The 22,398-nt window shown below is 34.8% G+C and overlaps 1 protein-coding gene across 2 annotated transcripts in view; it reads right to left on the reverse strand.

Moving 5' to 3' along the window:
• ST8SIA4 (ST8 alpha-N-acetyl-neuraminide alpha-2,8-sialyltransferase 4) overlaps positions 1–22,398 on the reverse strand; it is an 89,036-nt gene that overhangs the window by 54,929 nt on the left and 11,709 nt on the right. For both annotated transcript variants that reach the window (XM_070412386.1, XM_070412387.1), the window contains exon 3: positions 12,447–12,704. In XM_070412386.1, the coding sequence (XP_070268487.1) occupies positions 12,447–12,704 (258 nt within the window). The remainder of the gene's footprint in view (positions 1–12,446; positions 12,705–22,398) is intronic.

Here is a 22,398-nt window from a genome sequence, read left to right on the forward strand (position 1 = left end):
CACATTCATTACATCATATTTATTCTAAGTGGATCTTTCTCATGCCATCTTTTAGTAGAAAGTCATATTTTGGACTTGGTTGAAAGGTCTTGATATCTATAATTATTTAATATTCCATATTGGATTTATTACAAAGTGCTAAAAATTCCTCTTAGAATATTTATCCTGAATATATTCTTTATTTCTATTGATATTTTCTCAGTTTAGGCACCACCATATTTCTTTGAACTATCATTATAATAATTTCTTAATTATTTTTCAAACTATTAGCTAAACCCATAGGTGGAATTAATTAAAGTTGGGGTCATTTATCAGCAATTTTTAATAAATGATAAAGAACAGAATGGATTATAATAGAAAACGAAAGATTTCTTGCACATAATTTTCTTGCACATAATCTTACTATGCATCTTTATTATACATTTTGGAAAATATTGCTCTAACCAGTTCTTTAATACAAGTACTCCAACATTTTCATTCTGTTTCAAGGATGGTATCATCTTATTAAAATGGACATTTGATAATGTTACTGTCCTAACCAAAAATCTTCAGTGATGTCAGTTCACAGCTTTATAACTTGTCCCTACCCTTACTTTCCAGAATTTTCTCTATACAACCCCCATTACTTATGTTACATATGAATGACATCAGACTATTCCACATACTTATCTGTGTCCCTTTATTTATGACTAGAGGCCCAGTGCACAAATTTGTGCACCATTGCGGTCCCTCGGCCTGGCCTGCAGGATGGGGCCAAAACCAGCTCTCTGACATCCCCCAAGGACTCCTGGATTGTAAGAGGGCACAGGCCAGGCCAAGGGACCCCACTAGTGTACAATCAGGGTGGGGAGAGATGCAGAAGGTTGGCCAGCCAGGGAGGGACCACAGGAGGGCTCCAGGTGTGTCCAGCCCATCTCGCTCAGTCCTGTTTGGCCAGACCCCAGCAGCAAGCTAACCTACTGGTTGGAGCGTCTGCCCCCTGGTGGTCATTGCACATCATAGCAAGCAGTTGAGTAGCCTTAGTATATCATTAGCATATTATACTTTGATTGGTTGAACGGCCAACAGGTCAACAGGACACTTAGCATATTAGGCTGTTATTATATAGGATAATATATTTGCCTGAAACGACCTCCCTCAGGACACTCTAGCCTCTTATCTGAAAAAAATGTCATAACTATTGTTAAAACTCAAAGGCTATTATCTATTGCAACGATTTCTTTGTTAATTGCTTCCATTGTAGTGTTCAAAATACTTAGTTATTCTACTATGTATTAAATTCTGTCATATCTAGTTGCTTGTAGAGAGTTGATATAGTTAATGAAATTAGTAGAGGTAGCCATAGTAATATCAACGACAGTTTCTCTGTGTATTCTGTGTATGAGAAATGAGAACTATTTACAATGGTATTTGATCTCTCTAGTCTTCTCGGCGTACCGCTGATGCTCTAGAGCAGGTCTGAAAACATGCAGGCCCTTGGACCAGAGATTGACATATCTCTGGAAAATGGGTAATTTCGCTTATCTGTTTCCCTATTTATAGGGGGAAGCCTCTCATGGGACAGTGATGATCAATGCCAGACAACAACAACAAAATCTACTACCTGGATGGGCCCCCAGGCTGTCAGTTTGTGAGCTCTACACTAAATCTTCTGATTCCCTGGACAGTAACTTCAATCTTTATTTTTAAATGTTAGTTCTATTCAATATGTTAAAGATGTTCCATTAGAAAGTTGATATAGTGTGTGTTTTGAGAGTTGAACTAAGGAAAACAAACATGTGTTAAGCTGCATTTTAACCACAGGTGCTAACTAAAATAGACCAAAAATCATTTTTTAAATCATCCCTTCAAGTTGGAATTATTTAAAATTAAACAGGAAATACAAACTATTTCACTGATATACCTACTTTAGGTGACTAGTGTTTTCTGAAAGCAGAACCATCATCATTCAGAACAAATTAGGAAACTAGAGAAGTTCTAAAAGCTGATTTTAAAAAAACATCCTGATCTTTTAAAACACTCAAAAGTCAAAATTTACCCATAAGAAAAGATGGTAGATAAGGATAGCAAGTGGGGGGAAAAAACCTACAGTGTTTAGCATTCTTCAATTGTTAGGGTCCCTCCCTCCTTTTATTTTATTAAAGTACTAGATGCCCGTTGCACGAATATTCATGCAATAGACCTTCTTTCCCCTGGCTGCCAACACCAGTTTTCCTCTGGCACCTGGGACCTAGACCTTCACTCTGGCCACTGCCTTCCATCTTCACTCTAGACACAGTCTTCACTGCAGCTGGAGTCTTCAGTCTTTGCTCCTTGCTCCGGCCGGAGTCTTCAGTCTCCAGCCAGAGCTGCTCCTGTAGCTCCTTCCATCCTCCACCCTCCCCCTCATAGCTTGATCGCTGCTTCACCTGCAGACCTCGCCGATGGGCTCCTGGGTCCTGGGGGGCCGCCTTGCCTGCAGCCTGGCTTTCCAATCACGATCACAATCAACGGGCCACAGGCAAGACGGCTCCTGCGTCCCTGGGGGGCTGCCTTGCCTGTGGCCTGGTTTTCCAGTGGCTCCTGGGGTCACACACGGGGGCCTGGATGACAGCTCCCGGTGTCCCGCCCTGCCTGCAGTATGCAAATTAGCCGCCATCTTTGTTGGCAGTTAATTTTCATATCGCGCTGATCAGCCAATGGCAATGGTAGTGAAGGTACGGTTAATTACCATGTTTTCTATTATTAGATAAGATTACAGATTCAGTTTTTGGTTTGTAAAAATGAAACTTGCAGTTCTAGCTAAATCCAGATAAATGTTCTGCCTTTTTTTGAACATCACATAAAATATTGAAATATTCCTAAAAGTATATTGTACATTACAATTGTCCAAGACTTAGAAATTAAAGAATATCTTAGATAATTAAAGAATAGATAAAAATATTTTAATATAAAATGCACAAAATTAAGCTTCTCAGATATTAATAGTTTCCTTAAATACATATAGAAGATCATGCCTGGAAAATTTTAAAAATTAAAATGAAGGGCAAGGCATGTTAAGAAATTGGGTAGGATTTTTATTAATGATCTCAATCATTGAGGCTAAAGAGCATCATGAAAAACACATCCACACTATACTTTGCTAAGATGATAAGCACAAAGAATAAAGGCAAGAATGTGCATAAAAATATGACAGTCCTCAAAAGGAAATTAAAACTTAAATTCTTTCATTTTATAATTAACTAGAGGCCTGTTGCATGAAAAGATTTGTGCAATAGGCCTTCCATTTCCCTGGCTGCTGGCACTGGTTTTCCTCTGGCACCCAGGACTCAGGCCTTCGCTCCGGCCGGAGTTGCCTTCAAGCCTTCACTGCTCTGGCCGGAGCCACCTCCAGTTTTCGCTCCGCTGCTTCGTGCCTACATATGCAAATTAACTGCCATCTTTGTTGGCGGTTAATTTGCATATCTCGCTGATTAGCCAATGGGTGGTGTAGCGAAGGTACGGTCAATTACCATGTTTGTCTATTATTAGATAGGATTTCTTCTGTCTCCCTGGTAGCAATACTTTGTTTCTAGTTTTATTATTACTGCTATTGTACTATTTTCTTATTTCTTTACACATGTCTGTTTGTTCCAGCAGACTGAAAATTCCAAGAGAGATAGACCACATAATTTATCTTTGTATTCCAAAAACCTCCTGAGGTCCTTCAGAACTTGGCATTTAGTGGCTGCTTGCTCATTGTTTGTTTAAGAAAGAAATATCTGTTGAATAATGCAACCACAGATTAATGAAACTACCACTTCCATTATTAAACTTCAAATAAATATTTTTTTATTTTTAATAATTATACTTAGGTTACAAACACTTAATGTCAAAGATCAAAGTAGTACTCAAAAATAATTATGGGATTCTAATTTTGAACATCTTTCCTAAACAATTTATGAATCTCAGCAGAAATATTACTCCCAATTCTTTATAGGCTCACTATGCTTTTGTCTCAAGGCTGTGTTGTTTAGTCCAATATAATTTGCTAACCATTATGAAAGCTAATAGTTACTACCTACCTTGTGCCAAATACTACACATATTTAAGTTATTCAAACCTAAAGAATAGCCATACAATTGAGTATCAGTAATCATATTTTACAAATAAGTTGGAAAAACGCTTCAGATTACAAATCTTCAGAGCTAGGAGTTGAACCCAACTTTAAATCTGAAACATTAAAAATCCAAAAATTATTGTACAATATTTTGGTATAAGTGATTTTGATTATCCAAAATACAGAGTCTTTCTCTCTCTCTCTTTTTCTCTCTCTCTCTCTCTCTCTCTCTCTCTCTCTCTCTCTCTCCCCCACACATACACACACACACACACACACACACACCATAAACAAGACACCTGACATTAAAGAGAGAATACTCAAAACTACAGGCTACAAAACTCTACAAGGTGAATTTTTATATTTGTTAAAAAAGAAATATAACGCTTAAGATCACTCAAGTTGTGTCAGAGTTGAAATATGAGTCCAATTCTCCTAACTCCTAGTACAGCATCCTACTCGTCCATACTCCAGATTTTAACATAATTTTTAAAATTAAAGTTACTTTCATTCCCAATTTATTTTTTTGACTTTATAATTTTTTTTTAAATTTAAGGTTTTTAAAAAAATTTTGTTTTATTGCTTAAAGTATTACAAAGAGTATTACATATGTCTCCTTTTTTCCCCCCTTTGACCTTCCCCCGGCCTCCCCTAACCCCAGTGTCTTGTGTCCATTGGTTATGCTTATATGCATGCATACAAGTCCTTCAGTTGATCTCTTACACGCCCCCCAACCCTCCCCGGCCTTTCCGCTGTAGTTTGACAGTCTGTTCGATGCTACTCTGCCTCTGTATCTATTTTTGTTCATCATTCCCAATTTAAAAGCATTGTGTTCACTGCATAAAAAAATACACACACACACACATAAACATCGGCACCAAAAACAGGAATTAAACTAATTTTCCAACAGAAAGCACTTGTAAGTTTCCCTGTAAAAAACAATCACTGTTAATATTTAATAACATACTGACTGCTATTATTTAAAAAAAAAAGTTTCCAATAATGGCATGAGTCAAATTATATTCTGAAAATATTATTTTCTGTGGTTCCAAGAATTTCAGTGATTGCCAGTGAAGTAGATATGGGAAGTGGGAGGTCTTATCTTCCAGAGAAATGTCAACAACATAGTAAATGATGTTGATGTGAAATAACTTCTCTATCCTTGTGATAACACTTGTATTTACTGTTTCTTTACATACTTTGAACATACTGTGACTTTCCAAGTTCCTGACCTTTCAATAATCTGTATGAATGTATGAATCATTAAAAATTACCCTTATTTTTCTTTGGCTAAGTAGTTATACTTTCCTGATTTTAAGTCTTACTAGTTGCCTGCAAACATGATGAGAAAAGGCAATACTCCGGGACCCAAGGAAACAAACAGCCAGATCAGATGATGCAGTATGAAGTGGAAATATTATTTCTACAAGTTGACTGATGAGGAGGAAATATATTTATAAAACATGGCAAACAGAAGGAAAAAAAATCTAAACAACAATGCAAGTTGACAGGACTTATTCCAAAGGTATCTATTGAATCGTAGGAAAATAGAGTCATGGAGTTTCAGATACAGAAAGGAATTTATGACTCCATCTAGTTCAACTGCTGCATTTGGCATATCTGGAAATTGAAACCCAAAATGGTTTACCTTATTGTTCAAAGTCACACAGCTATATTTAGCAGCAATGCCAGCAGGGGATCCAGGTTTCTAAACTCTCAAATAAGTATCATTTAATTTATACTTCATGGGAGAATACGGACTGCTTAATAACAATGGCCATTTAACTGCACATATTTACATTTTCTGTGTACCCAGGTCACAGATACAATTTTCCTAGCATGAATATTAATCCTATGCCATCAGAAAAAGAAAACTTTATACTTCTTTAATAACTAATTTATATTTGGGTTTATAATAGCTCCTTTCACATGTATTATCTCATTTTATTTCTAAAATTAAAGGTAGGGATTATTTTCTTCATATTAAATATGAAGAATCTGGGGTTTAGAGAAGCAAACAAATCACTTAAGATTGAATATAATATAAATGAAAAAGCTGAAACTTCCAATCACATCTACCTAATTGGTTGAGGTGTTAGCTCCCTAGAGAGAAAAGGTCTTGAGTCTCCTGCACACTTAGCTATCTTTAGAATACTTAGACATTCTTTTGACACACAATAAGTATGTGATAAAAGAAAGAAATTCTCACAGATGGTCCATAGACCACAACTGGAGAAACTGTTCAACACTAAAAAATCAGCTTGGTTTTTTTATTTTTTATTTCTTTGATTTTTTAAAAATTGTTTTTTCCCCCCAGTTTTAGTGTGATATAGTTGACAAATAATATTGTGTAAGTTTAAAGTGTACAACATGATGTTTTGGTATATGGATATATACTGTGAAATGATTGCCAAAACAAGGTTAACACATTCATCACCTAAGATAGTTGTGATATTTGTGTGTGTGTGGTTTTATTTGTTGTTCAATTGGTTTTGTTAGCCTACACATTCTTTTTCTTTCTTTCGTGGTAAGTCCTCAAAATTTGAAATGTCCCCTAATTGAGACAATATCTCACTGGTCTTCATGTTTCAGAGTAAATATGAAACTAAAAATCTATGGATCTAGTATAACACTGACTGTTATTTCTAACTGAAAAAGATAAGTATTTTGAATCTTAATTTGAAAATAAAGTGTTGGACTTACAGTAGGTGAGGGGAAAAAAAAAGCTCTGTTGTTGCTTCTTTCTCCAACTTATTGTGTACACTAGGGAAAGTCACTAAAACTCCCTATGGAAAAATACAGTTTGTTAACCTAATCCTAAGTACCTCAGATGAAACCTTTGCATTTGGCTTTGGAGTACACATTTTGGGCCTATGTTCACATACAGATGAGTTTGATAGATGAAAACTAACAAATACCTTAAACCCAAATAATGAAATATTATTTGGAGTCTTCATTTTCTGTCGTCCCCCCAAAGTGTTACATTTTAAAGTGAAGCATACTCATATTCATTATCATTTCCACTTTCCATTTATTTTACTATTCATATATCATTCATTGGTTTTCCTAATTTGCTTCCAAGTGATCCCCACTGTCACTGTCTTACTTTGTCATTCATTATTTTTACTTTTAAACTCTTCAGTTTTACTTTGTTTGTCTTCCACTAGTTTATTTATCACCTAGATGTCTTTCGAAGTTTAAATTTGGTCACACCATTCCTAAACTGAGTGGCTTCACAGACCTTATGCAAAATTAAGCCCAACCCCTTTAGGAAGGAATAACCTGTCTCCCAGCCTCCCTCTCCAACCTAGCCTGCTTCCATTTGTCCACACAACCCTTTATTCCCACATGCTGACACTACTTCTGGACCTGGGAAAGCCACTTGTCCCCAGGCCCAGGTCCCTTTGCACATCATAGATCCAGTGTGGATTAGGTCTCACGCTCTTTCTTTTCCTTTCTATACTCGCCTCTTCAGCCTTCATTACCCAACTCAAGTGCTGTCTGTCTCAGGAAATCATTCTTGGCCATCCCCTTATGTCTCATCTGTGCCTTGTTACCAGTGCCTACTTCTCTGCGTAACTCTAATAAAGCAATCTGCACATTATTAGTTCATTATTTTATCGCCTTCACTAGACTGTGATCATCTCAATGTAGAGACTGCTCTCCATTTCTGTATCTCTACTTCCTAAAATAGGCAAATAAAAGAGCAAAGGAGTTAATCAATAAATTATAAGGAAGATCAAAGCAATGTTATCTATCACTGGAAACAATGGTTACTGGAACCTTTGCATTTGGCTTTGGAGTACATATTTTGGGCCTATGTTCACTTACAGATGAGTTTGATAGATGAAAGATAACAAATATCTTAAACCCAAAACTGAAGCCACACTTTGAAATCTATGGAAGGACCGATCAATTGCCCATTTGCCAATGCTCATTTGATGTCAGGAAAGGATGATCTCTATAATATTTTACATTAATATCAATCATACCATATAAGCTTGGTTTATCATCTTACTCTGTCCAAATAATCTGACTTGGATTTTATCATATTTTGCCTCTTCTAGTAGTTTCCTTATCGGTTGCTCTTTCTTATCTTTGATTTATTACATGGTCCTTCCATCTGCAAATATGCTCATTCTTCTGTACCTCCAAATCCGTTCCTCTCTGTCTTATAGCAACAACAACAAAACCTCAACAAAAACAAGCCAAGAAACCAAAAAACTCTAAGGCTCTTTCTTGAACTACAGGATACCATGTAAATCCTTTAGCATGGTGTAATAATCCTTCTTTATTTAAGCCCCAATCCCTTGCCATTTCCCCTTTCACACTGTTGCTCATTATGAATGTGATAATAGAATGGTCACAAACTCTGCTTTATTCAAAGACCACGGAAACCATTTGTCTTTGTGCTTACTGGTCCCTGTGCCTTAGATTCCTCTTTTCCAAGTGTTGAATGACTAATCATCCAGGTCTATGATGATTTACTTGTCCTTTCTTGTCAGGAACTATAAAATGCCTTTCTACTTAAACAGTTATACACATTTGCATAGGTTCTTGGAACTGAAAATACTGAGTAGAGAAACATACTATTTTTAAGACTTGTTCGAAATTATCAACTTGATTTTTAGAAAAGTTTAATCAATTTACATTTTTAAAGTGTTTTACAGGAGTTCCAATATCACTGCAACTTTGTACTGATATGCAGGTCTTTAAAGTTCTTGCTGGACTGATAGAAGAGTAACTGTATCTGTTTATAATATTCTAGTTTTAGAAAGAAGAATAAGCATTTTAAGAAAATGTTTCAAAACTTAAAATACTTTATCAGTCATTGTCATTTCCATTTTTAAAATTATCTACTGTAAATAAAATTTCTTTATCCAAGGAGTGACAAGGTTGGAAGAAAAAAGTTAGAGCCTTACCTCATATCACAAGAAATAAGAAATTCCATATTTAGTTTGAAGATGACTTTCTAAATTTTATTTTGTTATATTTTTTCATAACTTTTTATACCCTCTATGTCCTCTACCACCTCCATCCATTCCCTTCCACCCCATAATCACCACACTTAAATATTTAAATCATAAATAATAAGAATAAAATAAAAATTCTGATTTCTACCTACATTTTAAAATTAATATATATCACAAGGATAATTAGTTTAAGAAATGTTAAAATTTCACTGAAAAATATGAATAATATATTAAGTAAAAATAAGGTAGAAAATATATGCAGCAATATCACATAATCAATGTTGTTATCCCTAAAATATAAATTACCTTTTCTAATCAATACGAATTTTAAAAAATCTTTATAATTCCCTGAACCTGGATCCCTACCAGAAAATTAGCTGTTTTCAGTTAAAACATTTGAGTTAAGAACAAACATATTCTGAGAGTGGCTGAAAAAGCCATTTTGTGAACACACAGAAAAGCAGGCATTTTTTTCTCTCTCCTAGAAAAGAGTCTATTTTGATATAAGAGAGTAGGCATTCCTAGAAGATCAAGAGGATGATTTAAAGTTTGCTGTAAATTATCCACTAGTGGAGAATGAAATTTGATTGAATTATAAAACCACATTGTATCAATCAAGACAAGTCAATTCCTCCATCTTTTTCTTTTGTGAAACTTATCATCTCTTCTCTTAGGAAGCTACATCATCATAAAGTAAAACCTGTATCTTATTTCTTTAGTTTCCTGAAGAAATATATACATTCACTACAACTATTTCCAATTTTATGTATTTGGATTTTATAGATACTCCTATCTGTTTGAGCAGTGTTCCTGTGTCTGCATTTCATATTATTCAGCAGCAACTATACTCATATCTGATAAATATGGGGAAAGTTTGTCCTTTGTTTATATAAGACAATGAGAATTTCTATTTCTAGTCCACGGACATTGCTATTAGGAAATGCAGTGACAAATTTAATTTTTAACTACAACATTCAATTCAAACAAGATGTGCTTTAGTATCAATCATTATTAACTTTACAGTTTATGCATTTATTTACTATATTTTTCCATCTGAATCTTAGAAAAACACTTTGAAATAATAGGTATATTGTTATTAATACCACTAGAGAGTGGAAGTAATGATGTTTAGAATCTTAAGACATTTGTCCAATATTATGTTTCTAGTAATTGTCAGGAACCCAATTTTCTGATCCTTAATATCTAGGACATTTTATTAAACTACTCTTCATATTCCTGTATTTTCTTTTTCATTGTAAGGGTTTAAATGTACTTTACTTACATGTTAAATTTGGAATTCAGTGTTGTTAAATCTAAGATAATACATGAACAAGAATCAAAATTTTTTTAAATCGTACATTACTTCTTTAATTTAATAAATAAATAACATATACAGTGGGGCCTTGATTTACGAGTGTCCTGACTAACGAGTTTTTCGAGTTTTCCGATTTTTTGCTTTGAGTTGCGAGCTAAAATTCGGGTTATGAGCCAGCTTCAGATATCCCACCGCTAGTTGGCGCAGTGAACATAACAGTGAATGCCACAACATCAGCCCAGCATTCAATTCATTGTAATGGTGAAAATTGATTTGACATAAGAGTAATTTGAGTTACGAGCTCGGTCACGGAATGAATTAAACTCGTAAGTCAAGGCCCCACTGTACCTCGTACCAATTTCGGGACTAGATCATTAAGACACAGGGCAAATAAATAAATTTGTTGGAGAGGTCAGCTTGCCTAGAGCATTGTCCAGGCATATTGAGCTGTTCAGTACAACCCAAATCTTAATGCACATAAAAATCACCTGAGCACTCTGCTCAATGCTCATGCGGACTCAGTAGCTCCAGTACAAGTTCAGAGATTCTGTGTTTCTAACAAGCTTCCAGGTGATGTCGATGCTGGTAGTTGAGAACTGTGATTTGAGCAGCAAAGATTTACTTATATGAATGTGGATATATTTAAATGGATATTTTAACTATCTCTCATTGCTATTCTTATATTTTTAGGGGGGAAAAATATGAACCAAGAGGAAATTAGGAGGGAATTTGTCAAGCATGGCAGGAACTGAGAAACAAAAGAAAAAAGAGGACACTTAGAAGAAAGTGATCTAGGCTAAAGGGAAGATGGGAACAATAGAGAATGGGAAAATGGAAGGCACAATAAAGGCACATTCAAGACTTCAGTTTATTTGTCAACATGGCAAGTCAGCACATTTTTTTTATCACTAGCGGCCTGGTGCATGAAATTCATGCACTCACGGGGGGAGTCCCTCAGCCTGGCCTGCGCCCTCTCGCAGTCAGGAGTCCTCTGGGGATGTCTGACTGACGCAGAAGCGGGAGAGGCTCGTGCCACCGCCAATGCACTCGACAGCCGTGAGCCCGGCTTCTGGCTGAGCAGAGCTCCCCCTCTGGGAGCACACTGACTACCAGGGGACAGCTCCTGCATTGAGTGTCTGCCCCCTGGTGGTCAGTGCATGTCATAGCAACCGGTTGTTCCACCATTTGGTTGATTTGCATATTAGCCTTTTATTATATAGGATTATATTGCTCTGTTTCACATTTCGGTATACATATTTCATTCATTCAGTAAATTTCCTAAAAAACTAAACAAGCAAAAAAATTCTACTCATATATATAAACTGGGAATTAAAAATTACTAATATTTATGATACCATCACAATCCCATGTCTACTGTTGTTGTCTTCATTTAATTAAAAGTTAACCAAGCACATGACTCACCAAATATCTGTTTACCATCAATGACAAACCAACAGGAGTGTTTAATTATGAGTGAAAACTCAAAAATTAAAATATACTAACAAACACAAATACCACATAAAAGAATAATGAAGACAATTTGGCCTAATATATCAAATGTAAACTTGTTAAATTATGTTCTTGAAATTTGCTAAATAATTATCAGTATAAAGTAAACTTAACTTACATCTATTACATCACTGCATATTAATGTTCATAATGTTTGTAAATAAATAAAGTATTATAATATAGTTCCTTTAAAGAGAATTATGAATATAACTAAGTGAATTAATTCATTCACACATATAATTAATTTTTCATACTCATGAATTATTTAATATTTAATAAATATGAAGAATATCAATAAAATTTTTCCTATGTAGTATTAAATATAATAAAATTGCCATTTGATAAAAAATGCTGGTATGAATCTTTTCTTTCAATGATATAATAATTTTATATTTCAGGGTAAATGTAAATTTGGATGTGACACAGAAAAAGATATCATAGATAAATATTTGTTTGGGCTTTCAATAATCCTTAATATTAATGTTAGGTCTAAACATTTCTGCCAGCTTTGTACTTCTAAATTAAATTTCTTTGAATAAATTAAAATCTTTAGGAAAAAAAGAAAGCTCACCTTATTACAAAATTGTGACTGTCAATCTCCTTTCCACATTCACTATCCAGCAGAATGCCAGAGTTTCCCACAACTGCACAGGTCTTAAATCTGCGGTTCTTCATTGGTGACACTTCAGGGAGCAGGCTATGAAGATCCTGAGAAATATTTAGTGTCCGGCGCCTGTCAAGCACATAGTGGATGACGTCACCAGGCTTAAAACTGCTCTTGACCACCGAGACATCTCGTTCTGCATCTAGGAAACGAAGAATGTTCTTCCTATATTTGAAATACAAAGTTTTCTATTAATGACAACATATCAAAGAACTGGTGATATAACTTACAAAGTACCATATAATGAAATGTAAATTGGTAAATTACTAATCTTAAATTGTAAGTTGGAAATTAAAGCAACCTATTAGTTAAATGGATTCTATAGGAAATAGAATATATGTTTTAAAAATTATTTGCACATAGTTTCTCAATGATTTTCTAAATAAACACGGTATCTGCACCTATTTGTGGAATGGCAAAGCCCCTCATCTACCAAAATATACAGAAAAATTAGTTTAATAAATAAAATGCAATTGTCATTACTTGATTTTGCATAATTAACATTCTACTAGTGTTAATTAATGTTCTATAGTTATATATTTTGTTTAATATTGTCTCCTTAAGGTGAACAGAAATAACATGAAATTATTTGGAATTACACCTTAATAAACTCTATTAAAATAATTGAACCCCCCAATGAACTTATATACATTTACCCAAATTATGTGTATATTACAATTATTTGAAGAAGAATTAAAACTATAGCACTATATGTATATAAAAGCTTTCTTCTGAGTGCAAGGATCCAGGAAGTAATATGGGTACATTTGATGAAAAGATAGATAAAACACTGGACTCATGCATGGCAGCGATAGCTAATTGTTCCTTAGCGTTCTTTCTCCCCTTCTTCCTTTTAGTATTTGAATCCTCTAAGTTTTAATTGAGCACATAGATGGTCAACTAGAACATTTCCAAGTTTTCAAATCCAAGTGCAGCTGGGTTTGGTCATGTAGTCTGTTTTCTTAAATAGTATACGAGTGAATCATGAACATAACTATTGGAGAGAAAAATAAATTTTCAACTTGTTTAATTAATCCACTATATCTTAAGGTTTTTTGAAAGAAAGCTTAGCCTAACCCGTAACTAATGAAGACATTAATAAAAGATTTGAGATGCCACATAAACATATATACATATGGTAAGTTTGATGATGAAAAATGAAAATATAGATACAGTAGGCTAGAAAGGTAGTGACCCTTGGCATGAATACAGCAAAGCTCCTGATAAAAACTGTTATCTGCAATAATTTGGGAGTCATAATCTATACGTAAAAACCTGTTATTCTTGAAGAATTGGTTTAAAAGTGTTTATATGTTGCTTGTTCCTTTGAGCAAGGCACTAAAAGATTGGCAAAGTTAGGCATGATGTAGCCAAATTGCAAGTTGAGATTGAAAGGATAATCTCTGGTAATGACCTACAATCTAAACCATGTGAAAATCTAGTAATTGGGACCTCCCCAATGTTCCTAATACCCCAGTGAGCAAAAGATGCAACTATAAATTAGAGCCATCCTAGCAGCAAGAGGAATATTGCCTTTCCATCTAAGTGTAATCATTCAAATGAGGTAAGAGTAGCTGCCATTAAATTGAGGGAACCAAAACACTGAAGAGTCCTGTTCAGAAGATACTTTGGGGTGGGTTTAATTATACCAGGAACTAACTACAAAGAGTGTAATACATTTTTGAGGGAATTATATCACCAAAGACACTATGCACTTGGTCTACAAAGTCTGGGATTGCTTATCCTTAAACTACCAAACATATACCAGCTAGAAACAATTTGAGAAAGCTCTTTTCTAGATTGAGAATTGGATATTATTTACTAAAGTGTACTATTGCAGCTGGTATACAATGCCATTATTATAACATTCAAGATATGACAGACATATTTTTCCTCTAGTGCTGTTACTATTTAAACTCCCTCACAATCCGTATACTTTGTTACACAATATGGGTGTCCTCCCATCAACCCACCAAAAGAGCAATTCATCAAATCATACGAGAGCTAGAAGCATGACTAGCAAAGAGGGAAGAAAATAAGTCCCAATTTAATGTGTTGTATAATTAGAAAACCAGGGATTAAAAACTTAATTTGCCAGATTTGTATAAGGGATATATATGTCTATCATCTCTCTGAAAAATAAAATGATTTTTTGAAAAAATTTTCTCAAACATTTAGAATGTTAGGTGCATAAAGAGTGGAATTTGTACAGGAAAATCTGTATAAATGCACTACAATGAAATTTCAAAATTAATAGAAATATTATCAGACACTATAATAATTTATCTTAACAAAGTACAAATTATATGAGAAGAAAACACCCAATGAATTTAGCAACTCTAGGGCATAGGAATTGCAGAAAATTGAGAAGTCTTTCATTTCATTAAGTAAATGATTCTTAACAAAAGTTAACAACTAACACCAAGAGCTGCAATCCATACAAACTTTTATACAGTCTTATTAGCTACAATTTATTTGTTTAAGGAAAAAAAGTAATGCTTGGACACTTGTATTTCAACACAAAAATGTTCATTTCCTGTGAAAACGACAAGAATGGCTCTAAAATAAAGACTGCACGGATGTGGTCAGATCACCAAAGGAGATATTATCATTTTCCTTTGAACAGAATGCGAAGGGGCTGCAGTAGATATCTGAAGATTTACTCACAAGTACGCAAGTAGAAGTGAATAGATTTCAGGTTCAGATTTGAAGGAAGAATCTTTAGAGCCTGGAAATCCCTTTCTTCATGAAAAAAATGAACAGCTAAATGCTTGACAGCTGATTGCAGGAGGGTGTGAGAGGGACTTTCACATAACAGAGCCTTTGTCATGTGATCAAAAGCAGTAAAAATATTTTCAAGCATTAAGTCTTCTAAATTCCTGAGTATCAAGGGGCATGTTTAATTTATTTATTCAGAGAAAAGTTGGTATAATAAAGTGGACTATTAGAGTTCAGAAACGTTTTGAAAAACATCATAATGTCCTACTCTTGGAAGAAAAGAATGCTTAATGAGATATATAATTATTAAGTACAGATGATACAATTGTGTGTGTTCCTCCAATACTGTTATAGCCTCAACAGTTGTGTTTTTTTTTTATTGGCAGCAGTAAAAATAGTAAAAGTATTTTCCAAGACAGAATAAAGACACCAATTTACATAGGCTAATCAAAATATGAGTTTGTAGGCAAAACTCAGAATGATTGTATAGTATTTGTTTTTAAAACTGAAGGGGAAGGGAAAAGACCTTGAGGGTCTCTAGTTTGTTCTTTTTCTTATATCGAACCAAACTTTTAGTCAGTCTTTTTATCTGAGCTAAGATTCCTGATGAAGGATGCAAGTAAGACTGAAAGTAATTACTTAGCGAATAATATTTTGATTTTGATGCTTATTTTTTAAAACAATGAGAAATGTTAGTTCTTTCTTTTTCTTCTTAGCAGGTTATAGGCTTTTTGTTGTTGCTGTTGTTAATCCTCACCCGAGGATATTTTTCCATTGATTTTCAGAGAGAGTAGAAGGGATGGGGAGAGACAGAGAGAAACATTGATGTGAGAGAGAGACATGGATTGGCTGCCTCCTGCAAGAGCCCTGACTGGAGCCAGGGCTTGAGCCTGCAATCAAGGTACATGCCCTTGACTGGAATTGAACCCGCAACCCTTCAATTCTTGGGCCAACACTCTATTGAGAAGAACCAGCTAGGGCCATTTTTTAGATTCTAGATGTGACAGACTATAAAATGTTCTGTGGATTTGCTAAGTCTAGTTGTTTTTTGGACTGTAGTAAAAAAGAAATAAGAAAACTAGAGCTTAAATACAATTAACTAAATGTCCTTGGAAGCATGAAAAACTAGTGAACTTACTTGGAACTGAAACAATCCTTTAAGTATCATCAAAGATAACTGACATATTTTGTTCAGAAGATAATTGATATGAATGAAAAGATCAGGTTAAACAAAACTACTTCAGAATGAGAGAGATGGAAAGAAAACTCAGTTTAACTTCTGGGCTCTAGAGAAACATGAACCAACAAAAGTTACTTATTAATATGCAGGCTGAACCAGTACAGTAAGTCCTCATTTAATCGAGTGGATAAGTTCTTTGAAACTGTGACTTCAAGAGAGAGAAGACATATAACAAAACCAATTTTGCCATAACTGATATATATGAGTGAAGTTCCGACAAGATATTTCTGGTCACAAAAACATCATCAAACTTCAAAATAAAAACCCAAAACATTTCAAATATTAAACACTGAAATAAATGTGAACTGTATATACATTTAAGAAAGATGAATTAAAATAAGTAAGAGAATGCTTTTCCAACACGCTTATTCCAGTTCAGGGTCACAGGCAGCTGGAGCCTATCCCAGCAGCTCAGGGTGCAAGGCGGGCACCCACCCTGGAGAGTTCACCCTTCCCGCTCAGGGCCACTCACATCCATACCCACACCCACTCAGACTGGGAAAGTGTAGACATACCAGCTCACCTAACATGCATGTATCTGCGGTGGGAGGAAACCAAAGGAGCCAAAGAAAACCCACACAGACGTGGGGAGAACATGCAAACTGCACACAAACAGTGGCCCCAACCAGGAATTGATTATTTTTCTCATCAATGTATAATGGAATGACGTTGAATGAAACCACGTTATTCTAGGACCTGCTGTACAAGTTTTCCTATAAGTAGTCAAGTTATTAACAGATATTTAAAGCCGGGGGTTGTGATTTCTGTGTGTGACTTAACAGAAGAACAACAAAAAAGACTTTTTATGTCTTGGCCATTTTGTGAACATAAAGTAACTTTTGAAACCCCATTAGATAAGTGCACACCTAAACTCAGCAACTGTTTTAATGATAACTGAAAAAAACCAAAAATACTTGTTTCACTTTCAGTGAGACTAAACTCTTAGTCAGAAAGGTCATTTTTGTTAGGCAACGCTGGCTTAAACCGACAGTTAAACTGACAGAAATAGATTCTACGCAGAAACTTTTCAACTGAATTTTCAACTAGAACTTCCCTTTCAACAACAGCCATCACTTCAAATAGCAGCTGCAGAATCTCAGGGAATTAGTTTACTAAAGATGGTTTTCACTTGTGAAATGTTAACTAGGGCTAACCTATCACCAGGTGCCACTCTTTCTTCTCTGCAGCTTCCTTGTCAACAACAAACATATGCGCTATGGCAACGAAAATTTAATCCAAATGACATTGTTGACTCCATCAGCAAGTCTTGTGAGACAGATCTTACAGTTGGAATGCATCACAAGTTGAGAAGCAAATAAGGTTATGACACATACAAACTTTAAACTCCAGACAAAAATTGCTAAATCAGTTGTTACTCACATGGTTTACTAAAAAGAAAAAAATAATAATTTAAGAAGTGCCAAGTGTTTCATTATGCCTAGGAAAAGCAGAGAGAACACACAAACGTTTTTAACTCAAAAGGTTATTTCCATAAGCACGTTGCCTCAGAGTTCTGAATGAACATAACCTATAGCTTGTTCAGGCTTCTGAGCTTAAGGTCCTCTATGGTATATAAAAAAAAAATCCTAAAACAAACAAATAAAAAGGCAGAGTTGTCTCTAACTGCTTAAAGAAAAGCATTTCTTGGTTTAATTTACCCCTCAGATGGCCATTTACTATTTGACCCAGCATTTGGTAATATTGGATTCATATTATCTTACATGTATTTTATTATTTTGGAGCATAGAAAATATTGTATACTTTATAAAGATACATTTAATAGTATACATTTTAGTACTAAAATATTGTTTTCCAATTAGGCCTGGTTTTGAAGCTTGACTCTGACACTATGAAGCTGTGAGAACCGAGATGTGTTCTACTGGTCACTTACTGAACAAAATATATGGGGACTCTTTTCTAAAGTAAATTGATGAAGGCAACAGAAAATTCTTTTTACAGATAAGCACATATAAATTTGCAGTTATGTTTAGTTGCTCTGCTAGCCTTTTCTGTTTGGAAACTTTGATATATGGTAATACTAAGAGTTGAAACTATTTTTTTCTGACTAATTATGACATGCTTAATCTGTCCTGAAGAGTAGCTGAGCTCATACATTTCTGTACATCTATATTTGGCATTATAATTCTTCAGGTTTCTATTCAACATATGAAAAATAAGTAAAAAAGAAAGACAAGAAACAACTTAAACATGGAAAAAGCAAAGGCAAGTCACAAGTGTTGGACGTGACCAAATGATATCTCAGTACAATGTTCACAGATTTACTCACATCTTAAGTGTGCCATTTCTTAGCTTACAGTAATGAAGAACAAACCAGTACTAATAAAATCAAGCCTTAAACTAAGCAAATTATTTTAATTATAAAGTTAGCTTTAGGGTGAATAAACTCCCCTAAACCATGATGAATCTTCAAAATACAATGAACCAATACAGGAAACCATCTCTCTTTTGTAACTCCCCAGAGGTAGAGTTGTTTGATGAATATATATGAGTGCATACTTAATATGTTTGTGAAAGTAGCAGAGTACAGATGGGGTTGAAAGAATTAGTAATAAAAAGAAAATGTAAGGAAAATGTATTTTCAGTAGCTGTTTTACATTTTAATGTAAATAGATAATTTAGTAGAAATGTCACAAGAGCATTTTAAGTTTAATGAGATTTTTTTAAATGAGAAAGGTTTGTAAGCATGGCTCAATCAGATAAGATAAAAAAATGATTAGTTGTAATTTCTTAATCAACAACTTGAAAAAAGAATTTTGAAAACACTTATGAAATATGCCCATACCCACTCACAAACACAAAGTAATATGGTTCTACATAATGGGAGGAAAATAGAAAACTTAATTCAAAACACTGTAAAATTAGCTTCCAGTGTGACTTTAAAAAAAAAAAGGGTTAGTGAATAATAAGACATTTTTGTATTCTAAATTTTTTATTACAAGTTTCATTCTGATTAATAATCACTAGTCACTACTGCTATAGGCAATTATAATTTTAATGAATTGTTTGCATTTTGTGCAATAATGGTTTTAGAAATTATTATTTCCTTGTAAAGAAATAATAGTATTCCACTGTAGGTATGGAATAGTATTCCCTAATAATAGTATTCCATTCCACTCAGTAGTATTCCACTGTATGTGACAACTTTCTGTGCATTAGTTAATATTTGCTCATTGTATTATTGTTTATTTCTTTATCTGTTAAGAACATATGAAAAGAATACTAATATTTTACACATATTATCAGGTGTTATAATTAAAAAGAAGACTATTACCCTAAAAAATTGGATACAACCCTCATTAATTTGTAAAATTACTATAATGAACTGCTTGGGTCAGATTATGTTTAATACATTTAGTTTGAATATCTTAATAATAGCAAACTATAACTGTAGCCTCATGCACAACTACATTTTCATTTTTCTACAGATGCTAGGAAGGCATGGCCAGTTACATTAATTGAACTATAGCCAATTAGTTATTTTACTTTGCTTTCTTCCATTACCTTCCTTTACCTGACTTTTCCCTTATCTAATTGTCTCCCTTCTTTTCAAACCTTTCCATTTTAGAATTCTCTTTGGAGACATCCTTACAGATCAAATATATCCTTTTTATTTATGTATTTATTATTAAATGTATTGGGGTGATATCCTATCTAATAAAGAGGGAATATGCTAATTGACCCTCATGTCATCCCAAAGATGGTGGTGCCCACAGCCAATAAGGAGGGAATATGCTAATTGACCGCCACACCCTCAAAGATGACTGCACCCAGTCCCCTCAGCCCCCCAGCCGCCCAGGGCCTGCCCAAGGTGCAGTTAAGCCTCGGATGGCAGCTGCCCAGCTGCCTAGGGACACCCAAGGCTCAGGTAACCAGGGCCAGCCGAGTCTTGCGCTGCCGGCAATGACAGCAGCAGAAGTGTGATGGGGCGTCACCTTCCCCTGATCGCCGGGTGACCTCCTGCCCCTGAGGGCTCCCAAACTGTGAGAGGGGGCAGGCCAGGCTGAGGGACCCCCATGCTCCAGTGCATGAATTTTAATGCACCAGGTCTCTAGTTGGTTAATAAAATTATATAGGTTTAAGTGTACAATTCTATTGCATTGCATGTTTACCACCCAAAGTCAAATTGCCTTCCATCAGCCACCAAATATTTGACCCCCTTTACTCTCTACTACCCACCTTCCCCTACCCATCTTCCTCTCTGGTAACCACCATACTGTTGTCTGTGTCTATCAGGTTTCATTTGTTTGTTTGTTTGTGTTATTTGTTCATTTGTTGCTTTCAGTTTTATACTCCACATGAGTGAAATCATGTGCTTGATTTTTATTTCCTGATTTAGTATTTCACAAGCATGAAAGATTGATCCATGTTGTTGCAAGTATTTCATCTTTTCTTATGGCTGAGTAGTATTCCACTGTATATATGTACCATGTCTTCTTTATCCAATCATCTATTGAGGGATACTTTAGTTGTTTCCAAGTTGTGGCCACCATGAATAATGCTACAAATATTTCCTTTTATAATGACCCATATTTCTCTCTTTCCAATCTACCTCGAAGAAATATGAGTCCTTACTCTGTTCTAAACTCAACCACATTTGAGTCCCACATCCTGTAGCTGTTTTTCTCATAATTATCTCATCATGTATAGGGTTTCTAAATTCAAATGTGGGTATAAAGGTCTGGGATAATGAGGAAGATACTAGGTAAGTATCATGAGAGAAGGATGCTCCATGGGTAAAAATGTCAAACTAGAGAGATTAAACAAAGAACTTATATGCATATATTTGCCTAATGTTGTCTCAGGCAAATAGTGCTTAGATGGAACCCAGAGTTGTCAATGTTTATTTTCAAGAGTAATGAAAATCTTTGCTTTTATAAGGAATCTCCTAATTTTTAATATTGGCTTTAAGTTTTTTTCTACCTGGTTGAAATAAATCTTGCTTGCTGACAACATTCTACCCAAAAGACACCAATTGATAATCTATCTCCACACTATACTTATCTTCACATTTCTGTACTCCACCTACAAATATATAACGTTCTCACTAAACTAAAATCAACCAAACATAAAACCACTTGACATTGCTGTGAGTTGATTCCAGTTTCCCTTTCCAGTCACTGCCAAAGCTTTAAAACAAAGTATTCTAACATTTCCTACATTTGCCTGACCCATCTCTTTAATTAACAGACATTCTGTCAAATATATTTTAACATGAAGTGAGTGCCTTTGCTGTCATTAATTCTATGAATTGCTATGCATTCTCTAAAGATGAGTATGAAAATTATTTCTTTAATTTGCTTATAATATATAATATTCAGTATGTGGGTATGCTCCAAGAAATGAGTAGGTAGAAACCCAAACAAATCAGCAGCTTACCCTTTTAAGTGCACTAACTGCACTTAAAAAATCTGGATTACTATCCAATAAATGAATAATTAGCATTTTGTCAATACTAGAAATATTCAATGATTTTATTATGTAAAGGATGGTCATTCAGAATGACAACCTGCCATCAACAAAACAATAAACAACAAGTGCTGGTGGCAATGTGGAGAAAAAGGAATCCTAGCACACTGCTTGTGAGAATGTAGACTGGTACAACCACTATGGAAAACAGTGTGGAGTTTCCTCAAAATATTAAAAATGGGCCTGGCCAGTATAGTTCAATGGTTAGAGCATAAGCCTGCAGACCAAAGGGTCTTGAGTTCCCCAGTCAAAGGCATGTACCTGGGTTACAGGTTCAATCCCCTGCCCTGGTTAGCTTGCCTGTGGGAGGTGACCAATCAATGTGTCTCTTTCACACTGATGTTTCTTTCTCCCTTGCTCCCTCCCTCCCCCATTCCCTCCCTTCTTCCCTTCCACTCTAAAAATCAGTGAAAA

Source organism: Myotis yumanensis, unplaced genomic scaffold (genome assembly GCF_028538775.1).
Source record: "Myotis yumanensis isolate MYYU_CA2020_CCGP unplaced genomic scaffold, mMyoYum1.0.hap1 SCAF_4, whole genome shotgun sequence".
NCBI lineage: Eukaryota > Metazoa > Chordata > Mammalia > Chiroptera > Vespertilionidae > Myotis > Myotis yumanensis.